The sequence below is a fragment of the Stigmatopora argus genome, chromosome 13 (genome assembly GCF_051989625.1).
Source record: "Stigmatopora argus isolate UIUO_Sarg chromosome 13, RoL_Sarg_1.0, whole genome shotgun sequence".
NCBI classification, from domain to species: domain Eukaryota; kingdom Metazoa; phylum Chordata; class Actinopteri; order Syngnathiformes; family Syngnathidae; genus Stigmatopora; species Stigmatopora argus.
Window position 1 is genome coordinate 13,672,013 of NC_135399.1, and position 23,774 is coordinate 13,695,786.

The following is a 23,774-nucleotide window of genomic DNA, read 5'->3' on the forward strand; positions in this document are numbered from 1 at the left end:
TTGGAAAAAAACATGTAAAAAGCTATTTGAGTATTTACTGCTTTTTAATTGAAAAAGAAGAAATCTCATGCTTTTCCCCCTTTTTATAATGAAAAATAAAGCATAATACTTGCTATTAAGAGGCTCAAAAAGAGGATTTGGACTTTTTGTTTATTTGCTCTATAAGATTATTTTTTGCAACCTAATTTTGGTGCTATACAATTAAATAAAAAAAGGGATTTGTGATATATTTGGATACTTATCATGAATGATTATACGGTTGCAAATAGCTCTATAGAAATTGGGTGGCCAGTCATTTTCCTCCATAAAACTGGTCGCTGTTGCCAAAAAAGCTCCGTGACCCCTGACCTTGCGCCGGGAAGAAAAAGTCTGAACACCCCATGGCCTAGAGGCATTGCGCAATCAAAGCCTTTTAAGTGCGACAACTTAATTGTTTCAATTGAGACAAGTTGCTTCCACAACTGGGGGGTGGCTTGATGTGGGGGGAGAGAGAAAGAGAGAGAGAGGGAGGGAGGGAGGGATGTGAGGGAGATAGAGAGAGGGAGGGAGGGAGGGAGAGAGGGAGCAAGACATGAGGAGAGAGGCTGAGCGACAGGCAGATGGAGAAGCGGCGGCGAGAGACAAAAGCGCGTGGAGGAAGTCGCGCCGCGCCATGTGCTCAGGTACTTTGCGTTCTTGACCGCCGCAAGGACGGCACGCGTGCTGCGCTCCCTTTTCACCCTTCTTCTCTCTCTCCTAACGCCTCCCTTCTTCCGCCGCGCCGAATAACACGCGGCGGCGTCCGTCGTCGCTCGGCGGTAAGTCGCATGCCAAAACTTTTAGCGCTCCTTCAAGATGGATGACACCATTGCACGTCACGGGGCGTCCTGGTGTGAGTTTCGGTCGCCGTTCTGTGGGTGCACGTTCGTCTCCGTCGAGGCGTATTTGCCGGGCTATAAGCCGCATTTTTATTTGTGTGTGTGGGGGGGGGGGGACAGTTTGCCTGGCCTGTGACTTTTAATTCAGTGCGACTTTTTTTTTCTTTTTGCGAGGGACGCTCAGGTGCGACTTACAGTCAGGAGAATACGATGGTGGCCTTTTTACGCAGGAGACGTTTTGTTCAAAGTGAAGTGGCGGTTGTTTTTTGCGGCGTTTGCGTCGGGAAGGACGGCAGGGCGCTCGGTAGGTTATTGGCAAGGCTGAGGAATGCGCGAGCGAGACTTGGCCCCAGATCTCTTTGTTCCCATTCTGCCTTTTCTCTCTTCTTCTTGCACAACACCCACGCGCACACTGAGAAAACCAGTCACAACTTCCCACTGGTGTAAGAGATATGTAGGGAATGTGATTATCACTTATTTGTGTTTGATTTATCGCCGGGGAAATGCGGCCCCCCTCCCCTTAAAAAGGAAACCAGATCAGGCGTATGCCCGGTGTGAATTGTGTGTGTGTGTGTGTGCGTGTCGTGGGTGGCGAGGGAAGGGGATGCGGTGGGCGGCTGGGTGCACGTGAGTGTGTGGGTGGCTGGCTGGTTGGCTGGCTGTGTGTGTGGGTGCAGAGCCAGAACACATATTTGAAGTGTGTACACGTGTGTGTGTGTGTGTGTGTGCTTTTCTATAGGTTGATTTTGCGCAATTGGCTAAAGGTAGCATGTCAAAATGGCAACAAAAAATAGGTGAAAAGGCACCCAAATTGTTTGGCTCGTTTTTGTTTTTATTTTTTGTTTTGTTGAGGCGTTCGTGCGCAAATTGTGTGTGTTTTTCAACCCCTGCAGAACTGATTGGTTTCCATGGACGGGCTTGGACGTCCAATTTGTTTTGGTTGGGGGCCTTGGCACAAATTAGGTTGTTTCTTTTGGGTTTATTCATTGGAGTCCAAAGACGGGGATAGACGTCCAATCCATTTTGACAGGGAGAAGTGGGCACACAATGAAAATTGAAAGTGCTAGACGTCCAATCTATTTAGCGTGGTCATTCGGGCCCCCCCCCAGTCTAAATGGATTGGATGTCTAGCGCCGTCAATGGCACTCAAAGACCAATGTTCCAAGACTGTTTAAATGAATGAATTAATACTATTTTTTTAAATCTACGTTCAAATGTTACTTGAGGTGGCAATCAGCGTGTAATTTCCCTTCATACTCATTCTATTTCATTCATTTCAGTTTGTATTAACATTGTACTCATTGATGCATGTATTTATGACTACAGTCATGATTAATAATATAAAAAGACTCACTTTTGAGCTGGTCCACTGTAGCAACCGCGCTTTCCGGTTGGACATTAGGGACCGTCAACGGCACTGAAAGACAAGAGTGAATTAATTCTGTTAAAAAAATAATACTTTCAAGTAGTACGTAAGCCCGTAATGAGTGTGTATTTGCCTTTTCTTTATTCTTTCTCATTCATTTACTTCGTATTAACATCATTTCCACCTTCATTCATAATTATTAAAAAAAATATGAAATAGTCCTGATATAAAAGGAGTTCCTTTTGAAAAGGGTCAACTCTGACTTGTCGTGAGCGAAAGGGTTAATGGGCTCATTTCCACGCATGCAGTTGAGCCGCCTGTCAAACTAAAAGTGCATTCCAGAGCTGGCGCTCTCACACAGACGCACACAAACGCACGCGGGGGGGAACGGAGCCCCGATGAATGCGGGGAAACTTCAGCTGAAACGTGAGGACAAAAGGCAAAGGCGGACATTTAAGAGGCTTTAACTCCGAAGCCTGGGAATGAGGGAGGAAACACACCCGCGTATCGTACACTCGCAATCGTACACTTGCACACACACACACGGACACACACACGCACACACACACACATACACACGGGCCAATGTACAGCTGCGGCTCCGAAAGGGGAATTCCCAGGCAAAGACACGGCGAAAAACACTCCTGCCTTCTTCACATGCTCTTCCCGGGATCGGAAGCCAGTTGACAAATAAGTGTTGGAAAGCGGCGCCCGAGGAAAATCATTTGAGCCACTGTACACTCGTGCGTGCGGCTTTTTTTTTCCTCTTCTTTTTCAAAGGTTAAAAAAATACAAATAAAAACAACGGCGTCATCCGAGGTGTTCCCGCATTCACGAGTTCAGTGCACTCTCGTGACCCGCGACCGCTCATTTGTCAACATTTCTGTCAGAGAGGAATGGGGATTATTTAAGACGATTTGTACGCCACTTGGGTGGAAACAGAACAGGAAAGAAAAGAAATGCAGTCATAATAATAATTACGAAATAATGAATACTTGAGATGGGTTTTTTTCTAATTAATCCATTCAATGTCTTTTTTTTTTACAAAAAAACGGATCTAAATCCTTTTTTTAAACTCTTGCATGTCATTCATTGCGTATACATTTTTAGTAGGCACCCTGTCATTAACTTTATTTTATTTTTTGCAAAAATCAACATCTAAAACCATATTTTTTACTGTATTTTCATTCTACGGATTATTTTCTATCAAGTTTCACAGAATCTTTGTCATCTTATTTTTCCTTAAAACCTCACATCAGCTTTAATTGGTGCTTTTGTTTTGTACTTTACACTAAAGTCGTTAGTTTGTCCTGTATCATGCCAGCCTTGTTTTGATTTTGATTCATATCATATGTCCAATCTTATGAAATTGTCATCTCTCTGCAATTTTATAAGAATGATTGACGCTTTCATTTTAAAGGACGTCATCAGTTTTTCGCAGAATTTTTTTCTCATCGATTGGTATGATTTTGCTCGTCTTCCATTTATTATGTTCTTACACGTTAGTGCTTCTGTATCCCCTTTTCATATCGCTGTTTGTTTTAGGAATGAAATAACCATCGCTGAACGCATTCAATTATTGATTTATGTGCGGAATCCATTTTTTCTTGTATTTAATTTGTTATTGCGAAACAAGCACAAGGTCGGATCGCCAATGATTCATTTTTGGGATAAAATAGCTTCAAAGTGGTGTTGTTTTTTTAACCCTTTGATATATTCAAAATTTGACATTTTAGATTTTTGGTCTGATTATCTTTAAAAAATGTTTTAAAAAATTCCCCAAATATTTTTGACAGTTAAGAACCTTATCTCTTAACTCTCACAATTTTTGGGTAGTTAACTCTTTTAAAAATTGACACTTAAGACGATGAAAGCTCGACTACGACAATTTTAGTCATTTAAAATATATCAATATATATATCAATAATTTTATTGAATACATTTCTTTAAATTATTAATTATATATATTTTTTAAAATGTATATTTCTACATCATTTCAATACATTAGACTGGATTGGTCGTCTTGCAGTTCTACAAGTGCCCTATAATGCTTCAAAAAAAATCCCCATTCGTACATGAAAGGTCTCACAATATTAGTAATTATTATCGTCATGCTTCCTTCCCACCATGCTATTTCCCCGCACTTTTTTAACAGCGTCATTTGTGCATCAAACGGTTGAAAATCATCACGAGCTGACGAGAACTTGAACGTATCATTGCGAGACGTTTAAAATTCACGACCAGATAAAAGGGGCGGAGCTCAAAATGGCGGAAAACCTCATTTCGATGGCGACAAGAGGCGTGTGAAAAGTGGCAAAAATAGAGCGAGGCACGTGGAAAAGCCCCAAGTTTTCAGCGCGGAGGGACGGTAAAGCCCCCTCGCGGGTGGATTTCCCCTTTCGCCGTCATCTCCGTCATTGTTGGCTTTCGCTTTGAGTGAACGACTACACAATCTGCATATGTGCTCATTTACCGTTAAAAAGATGAAGCACGTCAAAAAAAGGATTTCCAATCAACTCCTGTCTATGTTAACTCTTCCATCGTCATTCTAGGACGCTCGACGTCCAATTCGTGTCGACAACAGTTCCAATCATTGGGGTACTTTCCAGGTCACTTCCTGCATATTTCGGGCCACTCTGAGGTCACTTCCTTGGTCATTTAGATCATTTCCTGTTGTTTGAGGGTCACTTTCTGTACATTTTAGGGCTCCCTGTCAATATTGCATCATATTTTTCCCCAATTGGAAAGAGTGAAACAACACTTGTTTACAAAAGTATTGAAATATTAAAATAATTGCTGTATTTATTTACGGAAATGTTGCACTGGAATATTCTCCTAATCGGAGTTGGACAAAAGTTAGAAAGATGCAAATCAGTTGTGCAACAGCAAATAAAATGGTAAAATATTTTTGGGTATTTTGCTCTAGAATATAATAATCTTGTAAACAACAGTTTATCAATCAAAGTGAGATATTGAGATGTGATCATGGTTTCACGCCATTGGCCAGCCGTTCCAGTCAAAACGCTTCGGACATACATCTTAAAATGACAAATAAATACATTTTAGAAATTCATTTTTATTCATTTTTTAACTCATCGTCGATCGGGCCAATTGAATTGGGGGCGTCCCTAGTTTTGGATGGTCTAAAATGTCACATTTCTTAATAGTTATTCAATCGGAAGACAAACAGCTATTTCCGTACAGCCGAATTGCAATTTTCTTCCAAGTCCCCCCTGAGTTTTGCGTTCATTTTATCTGCAAAAAAACAAAAAATTGACGGTGCCGCGTACTTTGGGAACTTGGACCGGCTCGGTAGTGGACAGACTTGGAGGGTCGGGACCTGGCGCGGCGTTGCACGGTGTTCCTGGAGAGGGGGCGGGGCCGCGCTATACTCGCCTACGCGCAAATGTGAGATATTCTAATGAGCAATCTGGCCCCTTTCGCAGTGCTGCCATCCTTCCCACAATGTGTGACATCCAGCCAATCACAGTGTTGGGACAGGACGGGACGCAAGGCGAGGCGATGCGCCGTGCCCCTCCTCCGCCTCTTCTTCGTCTGCTGGTAAGTGTCACTTGCAAGTTAAATAAACTCTCACGCACCCTACTTGAAATCGAAATTAGGTACAAAAAAACAGCATTTTGTTTTAACTGGTAGATCTGCCCGCTATTACCAATCAATGGCAATGAAACATGATCACTCAAATGCTAGTTTTCCCATTTTAATGGTGCTAAATTTGAACAACTTGTTCCTTAACCCGCCCTTCTTCCTTCCTTTCCGTATTTATTATGGACAGAGAGGTTAAATTTGGGCCTATATGGGGGGCGCTTTGAGGGCGTAAAGAGGGTGTGGTTGAGTCAGGCAAACGTAAGCTGATGTGCAAAGCAACAATTCAGTGTTTCAGTGTTAAAATATTTCAGTTAGTGACCCCCCGTGCTCCACCAATCCATTTAACAGGCTTGTTGACACTCGTGTTCCGATGACATTGTTTTTGCAAGTGACCCCGGGTTCAAGTGGCCTGACTTGATACCCAGGAAATGTATTAAGTAAGGGAAGAAAAGTACTACATTCAAATGTAATTTGTCCACACAATTTCAATAGCGCTATGGCCACAAAAGTCTGATGATTTCAACCAAGCAGAAAAAAAAATCCATCAAAAATCCATTTTTTTCCATTTGTGCATCACCAAAATAAGCTGGCGAACAACCTGCCTAAACAATGTATCTTGCATAAATAAACTTTTACAGAGAAGAGAATAACGCTGCTTACCCAATCCTGTAAAGTGAGCTATTGGACATTTCCTTTTTTTTACCCGAACAAACTGCTTAAACAGAGTATCTTGCATAAATAAACTTTTACAGAGAATAACCCTGCTTACCCAATCCTGCAAAATGAGCTATTGGGCATTTTCTTTTCTTTTTTACCCGATTCCGATCCTCTGAAAAAGGCGCGATTTCCGATAGATTCCGAATCATTCCTGAAATGATACCTTTGCCCCCCCCCCCAAGAATTCAAATTCAGTCAGAAAAAGTGTTCCTCTAATGCTAGGGTGTGAACCATATTAAAATAAGGCATCATTTAGCACATGGGTCATGCAGGTGTTCCTAATGCATGAAACATTTTGTCCTATTTTTTTCGAGTGGGTATGTGCGAAATGTAACAGTAGCTACGGCACGCACGCACGCACGCAGTCAGCCGGTGTAGCGCCCACACACACCCACGTGTTTCCCCTGCGTGCTCCCTTCGCATGACATCATTGAAGAGGTGCTTTAAAAATCAGCGTGTGGGCTGGAAGTGCCTTAATGCCTGCGTGGGTACATGGAAAAAAAAAAAGGAAAAGAGGAAAAAAAAAGACGTGGCACAGTTGCCCATGCGTCTCGCCCAGAGCTCTCTCCCGGTCCCGGGCCGCCTCCCACGCCGGGGTCGAGCCCAAGAGTGGGAGGAGAAGAGGCGGAGGAGGAAGAGGTGCGCGCTTGTAGTGGCGGTGTTCCTGTGTTTGTGATGGTGGAGTGGGCCGCCGCTAGTGAGTCAGACCCCCACCCCATCCCAACAGAAGAGGACGCCGCTGGAGGAAAATAAGTCGTTTTCCCGCTTGCGTCGCCTCGGAATGCAAATGCCAAGCTTTTACGACATTCTTCCGTCATGAGGAAGGCACATGGCAAGCGTTCGATTCAATCAAAAATGTGGGGAGTCCTCGGAGTTCCGTTTCTAGCCCGCCGTTAAAGTCGAAAATGAACGTCCTAATACCAAGTGTGATATGTTAAAATTGAGGGAAGACCCCAATCAAAAATCGGATTGGAATCGGGCGCAGTCACGTTAATTTCAGAGGATTGGAATCGGCTAAAAAAAGAAAAAAAAGATTGTTTTTCAAAATGCCAATTAATAAGTTAAGGTAACAAAATGATCCGTAAGTGTAATGCAAAAATGTATAGATATAAAGACTATTTAGACACTATTGAAACAAACCTTGAAGTAAAAAATAAGTAAATAGCCAACAAATCCCAACTAAAATAGTTGTGTGACCAAATTTATTCACTGTATAAGTTTATGTCAAATGAATTTCTTTGTAACCTTTTTTTGGTGCTGCACAAAAAAAAGAAAACAAATCTGCTTTCTTGAATTCACCCTATATGTCGATATATAAGTCGCACCACCCAAAGAATGCACAATGAAAAGAGAAAAATATATACATGACGCACTGGAGTTGTACAACAATATACGTTAGACTAGTAGTAAAATAGAGAACAAGAGATTTGATCATTTTCCTTTTCTCACATTTAATTGAAGAAAATAATAAGGGAGGGGGACTAGCGGGTGCCGGGGGGACGCGCTAAGCTAATTTCACAAGTCGTTTCCCGTCCCGCGCACCCTCGACGTGACTTTCATGTGAGGCTCAAACAAGTGTGGCTCTGTTAAGACTGTTTGGGAGAAGTGACAATGCATTTGGGGAAATCGACTTCAACATAAGAGCAGAGAAACTTTGGAATGTTCTTTGAAAAAGAACAAAAATGAGGATCAAAGACCCCAACTATGAATTCCTCAATTCATTTTATTGGAAATTCTTTTGATTGTCCATTGCAAAATACAGTAATCCCTTGATTATCGTGAATTCACTACTTTTTCCGCTATTAATTATTTTTAAAAAAAATCAGGAGTGACCTTACTTTGCAATTTTTCTATTTTCACGACCATATTTGTTCTACATCAACCGCGATAGTCGAGGGATTACTGCAAAAATAATTCCAAGCGTAGCACACTGGAGCAGTTTCTGTACCGACACCAGTCTGAACGCCACATCGGTCATTGAGGGTGGCCCTGGGGCATCCGCGCGGGAGCGGGGGTGCCGGAGAGCGACGGCGCGATCCACGGAGATCACGCATTCCTGGCGGCGTGACCCCTCACCGCCTTGGCAGCGCTCGCCGCTTTGGCGTCCCGCGAGCGAGGCAGCACAGTCGCTCATTCACTCGCCGGGGATGTTTTCCCTCGCGCGCCTCCCATAGGAAGAGGAAAGGGGGCGGACAAAGCGGGGTGTCGTTCCTTCACACGAGTCACGTTGCCGTCATTAATTCGGACTGGAGCGAGTTGCAAAGTTGTTTCAAAATCTGCTCATTGGTGGTTTTAAATAGGGACGATTCAATGGGGTGGAATCCATTTTGACTTGATCTTCTGATCTGATCATTTAAACATATATAACTAATTTATGTAAATAAAAACATCTATGGGTCATTTGTTTGCTACCCTATTATTTGCGGCACAATTTATTTGCCCCAAAAAATATGTACTGTTTCATATACACACAAATGACTGACATTTGCAGTAGTAATTAGCATGATGTCTTCACCAATCCGATCAAAGCTCCGTATGCAAATTTTGGCGAGGGGATTGACGTGTGTATTTCCCAATTCCACTCTAAATACCAAAGCTAGCATCTTGAGCAAACGTTGGCTTCATTGGGTGACGCTTTCTCTTTGGCAATTGTCAAAAGATCAATTCTTTTGGGAACTGATTTTGTTGGGGCGACTGCCAAGGCTTTCTGCTGTAAATGCCATTCTTTACTTTGTGACGACTCTGAAAAAAATCGCCGATCAACAAGACTTGGGAATTGATTCGCTTTGGAATGGTTTCTTGTCAGCTCCTGAAAATTTTAACCTTGACTTTTTCTATACATTTGGCCCCTCCTTTCCTTTTTACCTCCGTTGTTTGAATTCTTTGACCTTATCTTTGAAAGTCTGGTTTATCGGCGGCGGTGTCACCGGCACCTCTGTTGCCCATTAAATGGTGAGCCACCGAGCACCGGGCCGCAGAATTCCCAGGCTTCTTGGCTGCCCGGGTTCACACCTTTTTGTCCACAGGAATCTCAGGAATCCCCAACTTCCTCTCTATTGTGTGTGCATGTATGTGTGCGATTGTGTGTGCGCATGCGTGTGTGTGTGGCAACATGAAGGAAGGGCCCCCGCCTGTTGAAATGCACATCTCCACCCTTGTAACCACCCGAGAATGCAAGCAGGCAGCTCTCACAACGGACTGATACTCACATTCCAAAAGGGGGAAAAAAAATGCCTCTTATTCTAGAACGACTAGCGTTCATTAGATTGCCTGGCTAATGACAATACTGTACTGATATGGCATTTCTTTATCTATTTTGGGGGGTTAAACAACTACTCCTACTTAGTTGAACAATTGCTATGTTGGCATGGTCAGGGAATGCTTAGCTCATTGGCTGCTATCTGTCTGATCTGTTTGAAGTGGGAGGGCTGGCAGCCAAGTGCTCTTTTTGTCCTGGTTTATTCTATTTAAGCGGCTATTGTTTTTAAAGTTGAGTCAACGAGTGATAAACTCATTCCAATTCCGAATGGGAGTGTAAAAAAAGACCTTTTATCAATTTCTAAAAGTAGTGTTAATATGTATTGTATACATATCTCGTTATATTTTTGTAATATCACATTTTTGGGGGGTTTCATGCCACTGAAAGGTCTCCCAGGCAAAATGAATTGGAAGCCAGCCAATGGGGTAATTTAAATAATAATAATAATAATGCTTACAATGTAAAACCCTGATGTTTTTTCACCCGATTTCCATCCTCTGTAAACGATCTGATTGAGCCGATTTCCGATCACGTGACCCGGGTTATCTACCGACTGGCGAATGTAGAGTAGTAATCCATAACAAAAAAATTCCCATTTGTGCTTGTGTCTATTTTGCACAAAATCCTCCGCCTGGCGACTGAATGGCGAATAATGAGAGGCACAAGACGAGTGTTTATTGCACTCCTGATGTTATTTGGCAGTCATTTGAGCCACTGCGGTCTTGACTCACTCATGTCATCCCCCGTCGGAACGCCGTCCGACCCGACGCCGACGCCGCCGCCGAGCCGCACGCGCGCACAGACCCATTCATTCATTGGACGGACACGCGACGGACGGGCCGTGATTCACCCGCTGCTTTCATGTCATCACGCGGCGGAGGTTGGGGCTTTTTGCCCAAATCCGTTCGATCGCAGACGCCTTCCAACCACAGAGTCCACGAGGCGGCCCGCGCTAACGCCACTGAAGCGAAGGACACGTCGGGACCACGTTAATTTGGGGTATCGATTGTCTTCATGGAAGATGTTCGGCTGAAGATACAATTAGAGTTTATCGCTCTTGATCGACATTTAGTAGAATTGGGCCCGATGATGTCATTTTCAGAGGGTGGGAATCAAGTAAAAGGAAACAATTTCTAAGTATGAACTCATTGTCTGCTATTAACGTCCATTTCTGACCAGTCAAACTGGATTGGACGTCAAACCCTGTCAATGGCACTGAAACAATGCCTTTATAATTGGTCCATTACTGTCAGAGTTAGTGAAGGGCTAAAAAAGACAAAATTATCCTGAGGTATATTGCAAAAAATACATATACAGTACATAAATACTATAGTTTGATGTGTACACTACTAAAACAAACTTTTCAAACAATGTAAAATTCAAGGAAATCACAGCTTCATTGATTACATCACATTATTTCTTCTATAAATCAAAAATAATCCTGAGGTATATTGCAAAAATACATACACAGTACTTTAATATACTATAAATTAATGTGTACACTAATAAAACAAACTATTCATAAAATGTATAAGTCAAGAAAATAAAAATCTAAAGAGCTAGGTTTATCACATTATACAATTTGTTCAAGTTAAAAGTCAAAAAATGGTTTTAACTTACCAAAAATAGTCACTTTCTCCATAATGGGTGAAAGGTCTTAGAAGTCAACTTTTGAATGACAGCTCACTGAAGTGACCACCCTTCCTGAAAGGATAAAAATAAAAATGAAATTAAATCGGTCTTTCTCAATGGGGGGATGTCAATGTAAACATTTAGATTTGAACAGATAGTTGGGGTTAAATACAGTTGTAGTTATTTGGGGCAAATGGCCTGGGAAGTGACTCAGGGTTTGGATTTGAAAGTTATGAATGAACGTTGAAGTGTGTATGCATGCGTGGCAACGTGTGTGTGTGTCTCTGTGTGTGTGTAAGATGGGTGCAGCAAGCAGCAAGGCCCTTGCCTTTGATGAGTCACGCGGCCTTGTGTGAGTAAGCCGGCAGCTATGTCATTCCTGGAGGTTTGAGGCTCCCACCCTCGGCCCCCGAGAGGGTGGAGAAGGGCGCGGCCCAGCGCCACTCCATAGGCGGGGTCCGCAGAATGGCAGGAAGTAGGTGAAGGCCGGGCGCAGGATGTCGGGGAACCCCGGCTTGTTTTCAGGTCAACGCCTGGATCGGTTGCTACTTCCTTTTCACTAGCTTAAGTCGTCTCATTTCATTTCTTTTTGTTTGTGGAATGTCAAATCAAATTTGAAAAAATGCGATTTAGACTCCATTGTGACTTATAGATATTTTTTTTCCACTTAGTGGTGAGTTCATTTGAAAAATATGTTGCTACTACAGCACAGCATGATTTTGACCCCAGAGGCCCTGTTTAAGGGAGTAACTCCGTCTAGTGTTAAAGATGGGAAGTGCGACGATGTATAGCTTATTTGTAGCTTCTTGTGCGTGCCATGTTCAATGATATTTCTCCCCGATTCACCGATGGCCCGCGGCCCACCAGTTTGGACCCCCCCGCCCGTTCCAACGCTTTCCTCCCCTCCCCTCTCCTCCGCTTCCTTCGTCGCTCTCTCTTTTTTTTTCCTCAATGGATGTCCTCTCTCTAACCTCGATTGAGAGCCGTGTAACAGGACACTCCCCTCGGCCTGCCCCCCTTTTTGTTTTTTCATTTGAAGAGCCACGCTATAAAGAGTGCTGGAGCGTGTGTGTATGCGTGAGAGAGCCAGTGAGTGTGTGTGTGTGTGTCGGGGGGGCCGAGCAAGGGAGTTTGAAAGGAAACATGTGATAGCACTACTTGGGAGACTTTTAACGGCTGCGACGTCTCCAGAGCGCTGGGAAAGCACCTTTAGCCCAGAGGGACACACACACACACACACACACAGAATATATAGATATATATTTCTGAGTGTGTGTGTGTGTCTGTCTGTTACTGATTACACTCAGAAGAATGCAAGAGCAGGAATAAAAGGCAGACGGGTGAAGATTTGCTTTTTTTTTTTCTTTTTAAGAGAGCGCGTGTGATTTGTCCATACGTGGATGTGGGTGAGAACTTGTTACCCAATGGCGTCTTCTCTCTCTCTCTCTTTTTTTTCTCTCTTTCGCCCACCGATGGATCAGGCAAAAGTTTACAGAGCCACGCCGGAATCACGCTCGGAGGCAGAGGGGCGCACGGGACGGCGACGGGAAATCCAGGGATGGGTGGTCTCCTTCCCCAATGGACGATGAAGCTTGGGTGAGTACGAGAAATGGAGGGGAGGGGGTTTCAAAAAGTACCCGCGGAGGAAAAAGAATGCACGCTGCTGTTGATGGCTATCATATGTTCCAAGTTAGGCTTAAACTTTGAGAGCAGGGGTCTTCAAGATGAAGGCGGAGGGGCCGGAGAGGGTTTGCCGCTCGCTTTTGGTGTGCGGGTCGGCGCTCCGTCTCGGGGAATCCGCTGTCATGTGACCGCCGTATCGGTTTGACATTGAGCCTAGGAACTGATTCGGACTTTCGAGACGACAGAAGGAGGTGTCGCTTCCTCTCTCAGTCACGCTGAGCGGCCATAACCCCCCCCCCCTCCCCCCAAAAAGGCGTCCCACCCACCCGTCTCATTCTACCCCACATTTGGCACACGTTAGCGTTCATTCTCCGGCATGAATGAAGCGACCGGAGTAGGGGGCGGGGCGAACGTTGGTCATATCGCAGAGCTCCGACTACTTATGAATGGACGCAGCGTGTGATTGGCCGACACGCTTGTGTTTGTGCGAGGGTTGGCGGGGGGGCTAGCTGAACGCCGCTTTGCAACTTTATGGCAGTGGTGTCCAAATGGCGCCTGCGGCCCACTTTGAATTGCCCTGCAGCAAATGACTAAAATATTTCTGAACATGGCCCGCACAATAATCTTAAATTAAGCCTTCATTGCACTTTAACAGTTAATTTCTAATATTTCTAATACATATATGAAAGTGTGTAGAATATCGCTATTTTGTTAAAAAATATATATAATGAAAGGCTTCTTGCTTGTGATTTTATTGAGTTTTTGCAATGAGTGGATATTTGTTTTTGTTTTTGTTCCTACATTGATTTCAACAAGCGTCTTTTAGTGAGAACAGCAGCTGAATTTAAGCCTGTTGTGCGGCCATATTTAATGATCTTTTCAGCATTTGCTGATGTAGGGCAACGTTTTCCTGAAAAACTGGAATATCAAGCTGTCTTCCTATAGATCAGGGATGGGCAAACCGGTCCTCGAGGGCCGCTGTGGGTGCAGGTTTTTGTTCCAACCAATATAGCACAGACAGTTTAACCAATGAGATTTCTGCAGAAAACAAGAAGCACCTGACTGCAATCCACTGATTGCACTTGTAGGACACCAGATTGGTGAAAAGGTGCTCTCTCAATGGGTTGGAATGAAAACCCGCACCCACTGCGGCCCTTTGTGGAATAGTTTGCCCACCCCTGCTATAGATTGACTCGAGTCTATCATTTATCTTGGATTAGCACTCGTTGCTGAATTCTGCAGATTGCTTTGCCACGTTTAATCTGTTGTCAGAGCACTTTGCAATGGGAAATTGGAGGGGAGAAAAATCACGGGAATCTCCGTGAGATTAGCGTGGAATCTGTCCCCCCCCTCGACTCCCACCCCCCTTTGCCTTATCAACATGGCCTTATGGAATGAACCCTGCCCTGTCCTGCCCCGTCCTGTCCCGTCCTGTCCTACTTGGCAGGAAGCAGGCCTGACGCCTTCCTGCAGCCACACATGCCGGGAGGAGGGCTAAGGGAAATCTCCATTCAATTAATCGGCCTAAAACGGATGAAAAATCATCCAAAATAATACCGGAACCAGATAAGAAGGAAATACATAAGATTTATGTTAAGCGATACCTGATGATTATTTGATACCTTGGGAGAAAAGGACTTCTATTGGTGCTGAAAACTCGGCCAATATTGGGAAACTAATTCAAAGTTCAATTATGGACTGCTGTCATTTTCAGACTATAAAAGATGCTACTTTTTTTCCCCTTGGCTTTGAACCCAGTGGCTTATATTGAGTTTTTAAAAGCAGGTGAGCTGTATATATTGAATAGGGTTGTTCATTTTGGGGGGTTTAAAAAGGATAAAAGTACAGTAATCCCTCAAATATCACAGTTATTGTAGACCAGACATGGTCGAAAAATCGCAAAGTGGGGTCTACACCTATTATATTTTTTTTTCCCCAGTGCTGAGTCCTAGTAGCAATAATGGCTTCTGCTTACGAGATTCAGGGTGGATTTTCACATTTTTATAAACTTAAAAAAAAAAAATATATATATATATATATATATACTTTGATAATATATATATTTTTAAATAATTAATAGTGGAAAAAAATCGGGAAGTAGTGAAGACGCTATAATCGAGGGATTCCTGTATCAATTCAGACATTTATACCGGAACTTTATTGTCGATCTTGTTAATAATGGCCCTCTGTTACTACCAAGAGTAGTCTGAGTGTTGTAGTAGTGCCAAGTAGTGCAGTATTTTTGCATTTGTCCTTGTAATCTCATTGGTTGAGATTAACAGCATAAGCAGTCCAATCCATTTCAACTATGAAGGTTGCCAGCAAATAAATGTCCCTTTATTTCCCAGTTCAAAAGAATTGGGCGTCTACTAGTGATAAACTCATTTAAGGCATTTTTATAGGAGGATTCTTTTTGCGTGTCAATAAAGTTGAAGGGTTTTGTACCATAACTACAATTGGCTTTAGCCGTGGACGTTGCTTCAGCCAATGAAAAATGATGAAAAATAGAGAGTACCTTTTTGGGGGAAAAACGTAAACAACTTTAGTGTCCCTTCATTTCCTGCTTTTTTTTTTGGAAAGGTTTAAATGTAGTACGAGATGTTTTCTTTAACCACTTATCCTGGGAGTCTGTTTCCACTTTTTTAGGAGTGAAGGACTTCAATTACAATTTTAACCTTAAGAACATTTAAGAATGGAATAGGACCAAGCTGAAGTCAGGTTTTTTTTGGGTGACCTATTAATGGGGAGCTTTATTTTAACTATGACATTGTTAAAAAAGACCTTCGCGATTTGCTCTGTCGACTTTGATGAGTCATCGCATAGCAACAATCGAGCCGTAACTTACCGACGGCGGCCTTTCATTTGACCCACATTTTTTTAACTCGACGTCACACGTCGAAGGCCGCGCGGAGGTCATGTTTTTCAGTTTGTTTGAGCCCCCCCCCCAAAAAAAGTGGCGTTACGCAAGTCAAAGTGTGCTCAGCGGCAGAACAATGGCGAGACGCGATGATACGAGAGCCCTCCTCGCTGACTTTTTCCCACTCTGCCGACCGCGTGACGCCTGCCTTGTTTATACAGCAACAAGTCGGCGATGGCGGTCTCGGGCTGGGCTAGAGCGGGCGTGCACCTGGCCCGATTCCTCCTATGCTCATATATGGGCATAGCTTCCCTTACCTGGGCCCCACTCTAAATTCCAATAAGTGCCGCGGCGAATGCGCGTCATGGAAAAGTGGCGTGAGAATAGGCGGCCTGTTCTTAAGATGTTCCTTTTGTTTTGGGAAGGTAATCAGTGAACAGCTTGACTGGAGTCGGGTCGATTATTCAACGCTTGCTGATCACGGCGGCAGAAACGCGGCGGCTTGTAAAATCATGATAATTTTAAGATAGTCATGATAAAAAAAAGGCTTTTCCTTTTAAAGTCAGATTGGTTGGTTGGTGGTCCGCATTTATGGCAATAGATCTCAACTGGGTTTATTTTTGGTCAATGAAGTGAATTCAATGGCGACCGATCCGTTTTGACGGATGTTGGACCTATTCCTGTAAATTTTGGGTCATTTCCTGTTGATTTTAGGCAGGGCAAATTGGAATTGGGTGCTTACCATCCAATTATATCCAAAGTCATTTTAACTAAAGTCAAGAGTCGCTTCCGGGTTTACGAATACGTTCAATTTGTAGCGGAGAAAGGGAATGCATCCACGCCCAGTTCGCCCATCTTACACGCACACCCACGCAATGAAAATGCACCATAGGTTTGCGCGCGCACATACCCGTCCGGCGGTCGCCGGCCCCCTACTTTGAGGCTCAGGCGGGGTAATGATTCACTTCCTCTTTGCTTCCCCCCGCAACGGGCGCGCACGCCATCGCAGTTGTCACTTTGCAAACGGGTGTGCGCCAATGGTGGATGTGGTCGGGCCAGTCATCTTGCAGGCAGCTCAGAGGAAACCCACATCAACTGCCATTCACCACACTCTAGGAATAGACTTGCCCAGTGGAGGCAGGAATGGAATGGAATGGAATGGAACGGAATGGAATGGCACGCCTGGCCTCGCCTCGCTCGTTTGTCCTCATGCAGTGGAGATAGCAAAATCATGGATTGGCTTTCCAATCATGATGGGGGTTTTTTGGCCCTTCTTTTTTTACACACAGAAAACGGGGTCTTCTAGGTTGGCCGAGGCGAGGGTACGGCCTATATGCGCATTAAAAAAACGACATGCACAAAACTGCAAGGTGACAAAGACGAAACGCCATAACGCAAGACAATGTCCCAATAGTTGTTAAGGCTGATCGAAGGTCTTGCGGTCGATCGTTAAAATATCAGCCTTGATACCTGCGTAATGTGTATCTCATGCTGTTATTGCACCCAGAGACTAACTTCCTTATATTGACCCTAATAATGTGCTTTTGATTCATACAGTATTTTAGAAATACCACGTGCGATGATTTTTCTTAAGATTTTCCCTTCAAAGTAACACATTTGTACTCCCTATTAAAACCATGAATATGGAGGTGAAAATTGTGATTCGGGGGGCGGCTTATGTGCGAGAAATTGTCAAATTCAACAATTTTAAGGCAATTTTAAGGGTAGGGCTTATACGCGAGTAAATCTTACTCTTTTCGGGCAGCACATTACGTTTTGACAGCTGCCCGAAAGGGGAGGTTACGTTTTGATTATGTGGGGTAAAATAAATGAGGGAAATCAAAATTGCTTCATGTCATTTGCTTTCTGCCATGGGCGCGGCCATTTTGTGTCACATTTTCTTCTTCTGCACAGATGGCATGTGAACTTTTTCCGCTATCGTGTGAAATGTTGTTTTCTTAAGGGAGCAGCCATTTTGACACGAATGTTAGTTTATTTTTAATGCAGGCTGCTGCCTTCCGTTTAAGATTTCGAACTTTTGTACGGTGATCCTGTAAACAAAATTAGGGCAGGTGGGTTGCCACCTCAGGCAGGTAAGATAGATGGTTTTAGTAGGGTTTTAGCCCCAAATTTAGTATATAATTTTGTACACGTATATTCAAATATGTATTAGTTCCACGCTTGCCGCTCAGCGTTGAACCTCGACCTCTGCCCGCTATCATAACTCCACGCGGCACTTCCAACGGGAAGAAAAAAATAGGATTGTTTCATGTGCCGGCACAACGGAGGTGTCAGCCTCACCAAAGCATGGAAAGAAAAATCCCAGATAAGACTTGCCAAGAGATTAGCAACTTTATCTCTTTCCTTCCTGTGAGCCAACTCAGCCTCCACAAACTGCTCCAGTTAATATCACACCTGAACTCATAATGTTGACCAACTAGGGTTCGTATTGGATCCATTTCAGTATTTTTAGGAGTGGAAAAACTAAATGTGAAATTGCTTTAAATCAAACAATCTGGAGTGGATATGAAATTCTACTTGTTTCTTCTTTGGCTCAATGGAGTTTGGCTTCTTCAATTTTTTTAAGGTGGCAATGACACATTTGGCCTCTAGAATGACCAATCGTTTGTCATATTTTGCAGATCGAAGCGGTCAAGAGTTCCAGAGAAGTCCCGTGAAGAGAACCGATGATCGGTCTCGGCCTTCATGAAAGGTGAATAATAATAATATCAATTTTGTTGCACACATCTAACTAAGTTTTTTCATTCAAACATAAAACAAACACTTAGGTCTCAGTTTCTGATATAAATGTACTTTTATGTCAATTTTGATTCAATTTTTAATATGCAAAAGTGTAGTATCAGGATCGAACGGTCGGAGACGGGGAAAAAAAAAAAGAGGGTCGGCTCCGAACCCGGCATAAAAGCATTCCTCGATAAGCTTTTTCGGACATTCCTTCGCGCGACAGCCACAACGTGACCGAGGAATGGGCGGAATGCGTGTCGTTCGCGGAGACGTCCGCCGCTTAATAAAAGCGACATTGGAGTCAAGTGACCGTCGGTCGGTCATTTGACGGCCGGTCACGAGCTCTCAGGTATGCGGCTTGGGGCTCCTCACCTACGCTCGCCGACAATATTTTATTAAGCGCGGCTCAGCGCTTCCATTATGCGTCGAGGCCGGAGATAATGGGAAAGAATGACAGGAATCCGCCGCCGATACCGCCGCGCTCGGAGATGTCGGTCGGCGGGTAATCTCCCATATCCTTCCTTCCCCGCCCTCGGGCCGGGAGCTGCGTTGAACTGCGTTAAGCTAAGTAGGGGTGTGCAAACTTTTAGAAAAATCAAACTCCGGCTCAGCACCCGGGTTCAGTTAGGGATTAACTATAGCGGACCGCAACTACTGGTACGGCAAAAATTGATCTTTTTCACCCCCCAAAAATCTTTTAAAGCGCCCCTTCATTTTTCTATCCATTTTATTCAAGCCGAACAAATGACTAAAAGGGACGAGCTCCATCTAGCGTTCAAGCTGAGAAGTGCAGCAGAACACAGGATGCATTTAAGCTTCCACTGTGTCATTTTCATCATTTCATCTTTACTAACACCACCACGTTCTTCCCTTGCAGGCCCCCCATCGGCCCCGACCGGATGGTCCGCAAACCCGCCCACTTGGCCGTCGTCATTTGCTCAGTAGGCAGTGTAGATCCTGTGTTACCATCAGCAGCTACATCTGGCTACTGGGTCTCTGGCGACCCGGCCCACCCGGCAACCTTCCTCTCGGGAATGCCGTTGCAGACCAAAAACCTCCCATTTGCTTTGTCCTGGACCTGGCATACAATGTAGAATTCTGTGTACTACAATTCTACAGCTACATTGTCTGCTGGGTTTCTGGCTAGCAATATAATCGGCGCCCGATGGGTGAACGTCGGGCAAGGTAAGGTGGATGTTACGATGTCGTTTGAATGAACAAGTGCTTCAATAAAACTGCTAAACTACTTCAATGACTGGTGCTTTTTTTGTCTGAAATTGGACAATGTAGTCAAAATGGATAGACCCGTCTATCAGAAAAAAGCTTTGGTGGCAAAATCTGATAAGGGAGCAAAATCAGAAAATGTGTGTCAAGGGGGGAGCACAAAAGCCAGCGTTTGTCTATCAGGAGGTTTCCGAACCGCCGTCGCGTTCTTCTGCTTATTAGCGCCGCGACAATGACGGCACGCGCACTTTATGAAACACGAGCGTTTTGTCCGAAACAATCACCTTTTCATTTCACACACCAATATAACCTGTTGTTTGCTTGGTTGTATTACAGTAGAGTTTCTAGCGTCCTCCGAAAAAGAAAACAGGGGACGAGGCGAGGCCGGCGAGCAATAAAAAACTGAGCCCAAGAAGAACAACAGAAGATGAAAATGAGTCCGTTCAGCAGGGAGTTGTCTCAGCGCGACACCAATAAAAAAAAATAAAAAAAATAAAAAAGTCATATACCACCACACAAGCAGGGAAATCAAACCAAGACAACAATTTTCTGAGACTCTGTGTACATTTTACAACTACTGCATGGTGAATATATTTTCTTCCATCCCATTTTACCCTGCTTGACGTCCAATCATCCTTGTGCTGCGAATTTAACTGAGTTTATCAGCAATAGACATGCACTCCAACCATCCATCACACCAAAAAAACTACTGTTACCCCCACCTCACTCCCCCGAGCCATCGAGGCGGATTCCGGGGGCCGGGAAAGCGCTGACGGCGCAGCGGGGCCGTGAGCGAAAGAGGCGGCACGTCAGCCGTCAGCGTTAGACAGGTGGACGGACGGGCCGCGACCCGCCGTCAAGTGACGTGTGACACGGCGGGGTCGTCATGGGGATCTATTGCGTTGACTGCGCAATGAGGAGCGCATGACACGCGTGGAACGTTGCCTTGTAGGTCGACGGCCTGACAGACGCTTTGACCAAGAGCCTTTTGGGATCGCTAAACGTAGGCTTTTTTTATTTTAAAAAAAAAAATGCATTACAAAAATTCCTCAGTCCTCAAAACATAGGGTGTCCAAACAATGGGCCGCACAAGATGCTTGAGTTCAAGCAATTACTTTCCTACTTACTTTGCAGTTTTTTTGGTAGTTTAAATGCAAAAATGACACATTTTGCCAGGGATTACATATTATTCATATATAATTACTCAATATATTTGACAACTACGTATAAATGTAGACATATGTACTACTCAGAAAATGACTCATTTAGTCAGATCAGCAGTTAAGTGAAGCTATTCATTCTATACCTTTTTTGAGTTTGTGGATTTTAGGATTTGATAAAATGAAAAATCTTAAACAACAAACTGATTAAGATAGTACAGTTTGTGCATAATGGCTCAATAAAATATGACTTAATTTTCCAATTTTTTGGGTAGTACTGTATATACTTTAAATATATTATTTAGTATCATATGATTATTATTATTATTAGTGAAATAAAATGACACTGCATATGCTCCAACAATGAATGAACCGAATGGATTAATAAACAGACAAAACGATAAATGTGAAAAATGAAATAAAAATATTGTACTCACCAATACAGCTTTCTCCCAAAAGAGTTGAATCGCTTCTCAGTGCATTTCAAGGAAGGATCAATCAAATCAATCCACCTCAAAATGCCACATTTTGTGTTGAAAAGCCAACGTTATGTTTTGCGGAGAACGGGGAAATCGCCCCGGTCCTTTGAGTCCTTCAGCCCGAAAAGGGTGACCTTCGGGCGGCCGGGAGAGAAAGGGCAACTGCCTCACGGTTGGAGGTTTTTATGGAGCCCGATGAAGTTCAGATTTCTCAATTCCAGACGTCCATGCTCAGTTTATTGGCATGCAGCTCAATAAATGCCAAAATCCGCCTAAGAATGCCACATTTTTGGGGGAAAAAATCCAAAGTTACATTTCGCTTGAGACGCCGGTTTTCCTTGTGCGCGGAGCCGCTTACAATTAGTCTCAGGTGGGCACGGTAACTGTGCAGAACGCCGTTAGATGCATCGTTTTTTTAATCCAAACATGCCCCAAAACAACAATAATTGGTTGCATCAAGCGGCCGGGTGGCTTCGTGCTCACCCCGCCGATTTAATGTCCCTTATTCTGGCCATTAAAACCCAAAACGAAGCGTTACCAGGGTCAAGTCATCCTCTCTCCAATACATGGCGTCCGTACGAGAACGATTCCGCAATACGGGTTGCCGAAAGGGCCGAAAAACATTATTATTTTTTTAATTACGAACGGCGTCAAAGTTTTGCAAGGACATGGAAATAAATAATAAAGTCAAAATATAAATCTGCTGCAGTGAAAGATAAAAAACGATGCAGGACATATTAAATGTAGAAAAAAAACATGATTGATTTTGATGGCAAATTATTGTCCTTGGTGTTAAGCTTTTAGTCTTCTAATTACCAGTCATATTTTCAACATTAGCGTTTTTTTTTCATTTCATTTTCTGAACCGCTTTATCCTCACAAAGGTTGCGGGGGTGGGGGTGCTGGAGCCCATCCCAGCTGACTTTGGGCCAGAATTGGTGGCCAGCCAATCACAGGGCACACTCACACCTAGGGGCAATTTACAGTGTCCAATCAGCCTACCATCCATGTCTTTGGAATGTGGGAGGAAACCAGACCACCCGAAGAAAACCCATGCAGGCCCAGGGAGAACATGCAAACTCCACACAGGTGGACTGATCTGGATTTGAACCGAGAGCAGTTTTTGAGCAGTGTTTGACCAAGCGATGATATTAAACAATTACACTCAAGTATGCAGTATGCAGTACTTTTATTTCTGAATTCAAAATGATTGCGTTTTTTCGAAGGACGGTTGGATGATGAAGGCTAGCATAACGTGATTTTTTGGCATTTGTCTGCTAAATGTAGGTCGGCACTTGTGATAGCATTAAGGTCAGCAGGGAAGGCCTTGACCTGGCGCCAAGGATGACATCACCTCGTCCGGTGTGCAAACAGGATGTTTCTAGCCTGTTTTAGCACCCGTGGAACGTTCACGGTCACTGCTCGTGTTCCAACTGCTTATCGCCACTTTCCATTCAACTTCTTCATCTTCTCCGCGCTTATGCAACATCAGGAAGTGCTGTCCTCTGTGAATGAAGTATGTGTGCGCTATGTGTGTGCGTGTGAGTGTTTGTGTGTGTGTGTGCGTGACAGGTTTCCACATGAAAGTACAGCAAATGTACAACAGTGGAAAAAGTGCACTCAGCTTATTAGTGGACACACACACACTCGTACGTACGTATACATCCAACTGACTCGCTTTGCATAAAAAGCGTGCTGTATTGTGCACCCTGTTGCTAGGCGACCAAAAAAATTCCAATCCACATTCACAAAGACAGGGCCGCACTCTTCATTTGAAAGTGCAAGGTTAAAGTGAAGTGAGGAAGCACAACAAGACTGAATGACTACTGACAAATATTTGCTGCATTTTCAAATCGTACAAAATAACCATGTTGAATTAAAAGAGTACTTGCTGGAAGAAAGAAATCAGTGAATGTGAGTTGGATATGACATCTAGTCACTGACGCTCAACTGGGAGTATTCATGTTTAAAATAATTGGACGTCTATCGTAATCAATGGCGTGCAACAAGTTAAATACTATGGAAAAAAATGTTACTCAGGTTGGTAAACAGTATTATTTTCTCATTTTATTCATTTTGATGACAGAGTACCCGTAGCCAAACCCTTATCTCGGAACTGCGAGGCGGACATGCTAACCGGTACGACTTATACTACGATTTTCCTCTCAGTAGTGCATTTTTGGGCCGGACGGACTTCTACTCAGGTGTGGAAAAGACGCTACGTTGTGCAAGGCACAGTTAGCAAATGCT

General features: G+C 43.7%; 2 protein-coding genes and 1 long non-coding RNA gene across 6 annotated transcripts in view; 1 reads left to right on the plus strand and 2 right to left on the minus strand.

The window, feature by feature from the left end:
- Positions 1-2,280, minus strand: part of ccdc80 (coiled-coil domain containing 80) — a 31,825-nt gene extending 29,545 nt beyond the window's left edge. The window contains exon 1 of the mRNA XM_077617793.1: positions 2,212-2,280. The gene's annotated coding sequence lies outside the window, so the exon portion shown is untranslated. The remainder of the gene's footprint in view (positions 1-2,211) is intronic.
- LOC144087356 (uncharacterized) lies at positions 591-19,914 on the plus strand. 4 transcript variants are annotated; one of them, XR_013304705.1, is made up of 4 exons: positions 591-797; positions 5,670-5,784; positions 12,919-13,033; positions 18,560-19,914. XR_013304705.1 is itself a non-coding variant. In XM_077617808.1 (4 exons), the coding sequence occupies exons 1-4, from the start codon at positions 835-837 to the stop codon at positions 18,593-18,595; spliced, it is 303 nt and encodes a 100-aa protein (XP_077473934.1). In that variant the 5' UTR covers positions 591-834; the 3' UTR covers positions 18,596-19,914. The 4 variants fall into 4 exon arrangements, 2 of the variants coding, with proteins under 2 accessions (XP_077473934.1, XP_077473935.1); XR_013304706.1 differs by having other exon boundaries at positions 591-662; XM_077617808.1 differs by having other exon boundaries at positions 591-871.
- On the minus strand, positions 11,426-22,188 carry LOC144087357 (uncharacterized). The gene is made up of 3 exons (XR_013304707.1): positions 21,884-22,188; positions 21,484-21,797; positions 11,426-11,509 (listed from the first exon to the last, which is right to left on the minus strand). It is a non-coding gene; the product is annotated as an uncharacterized LOC144087357 (long non-coding RNA).
- Positions 22,189-23,774: the final 1,586 nt, after the last annotated feature.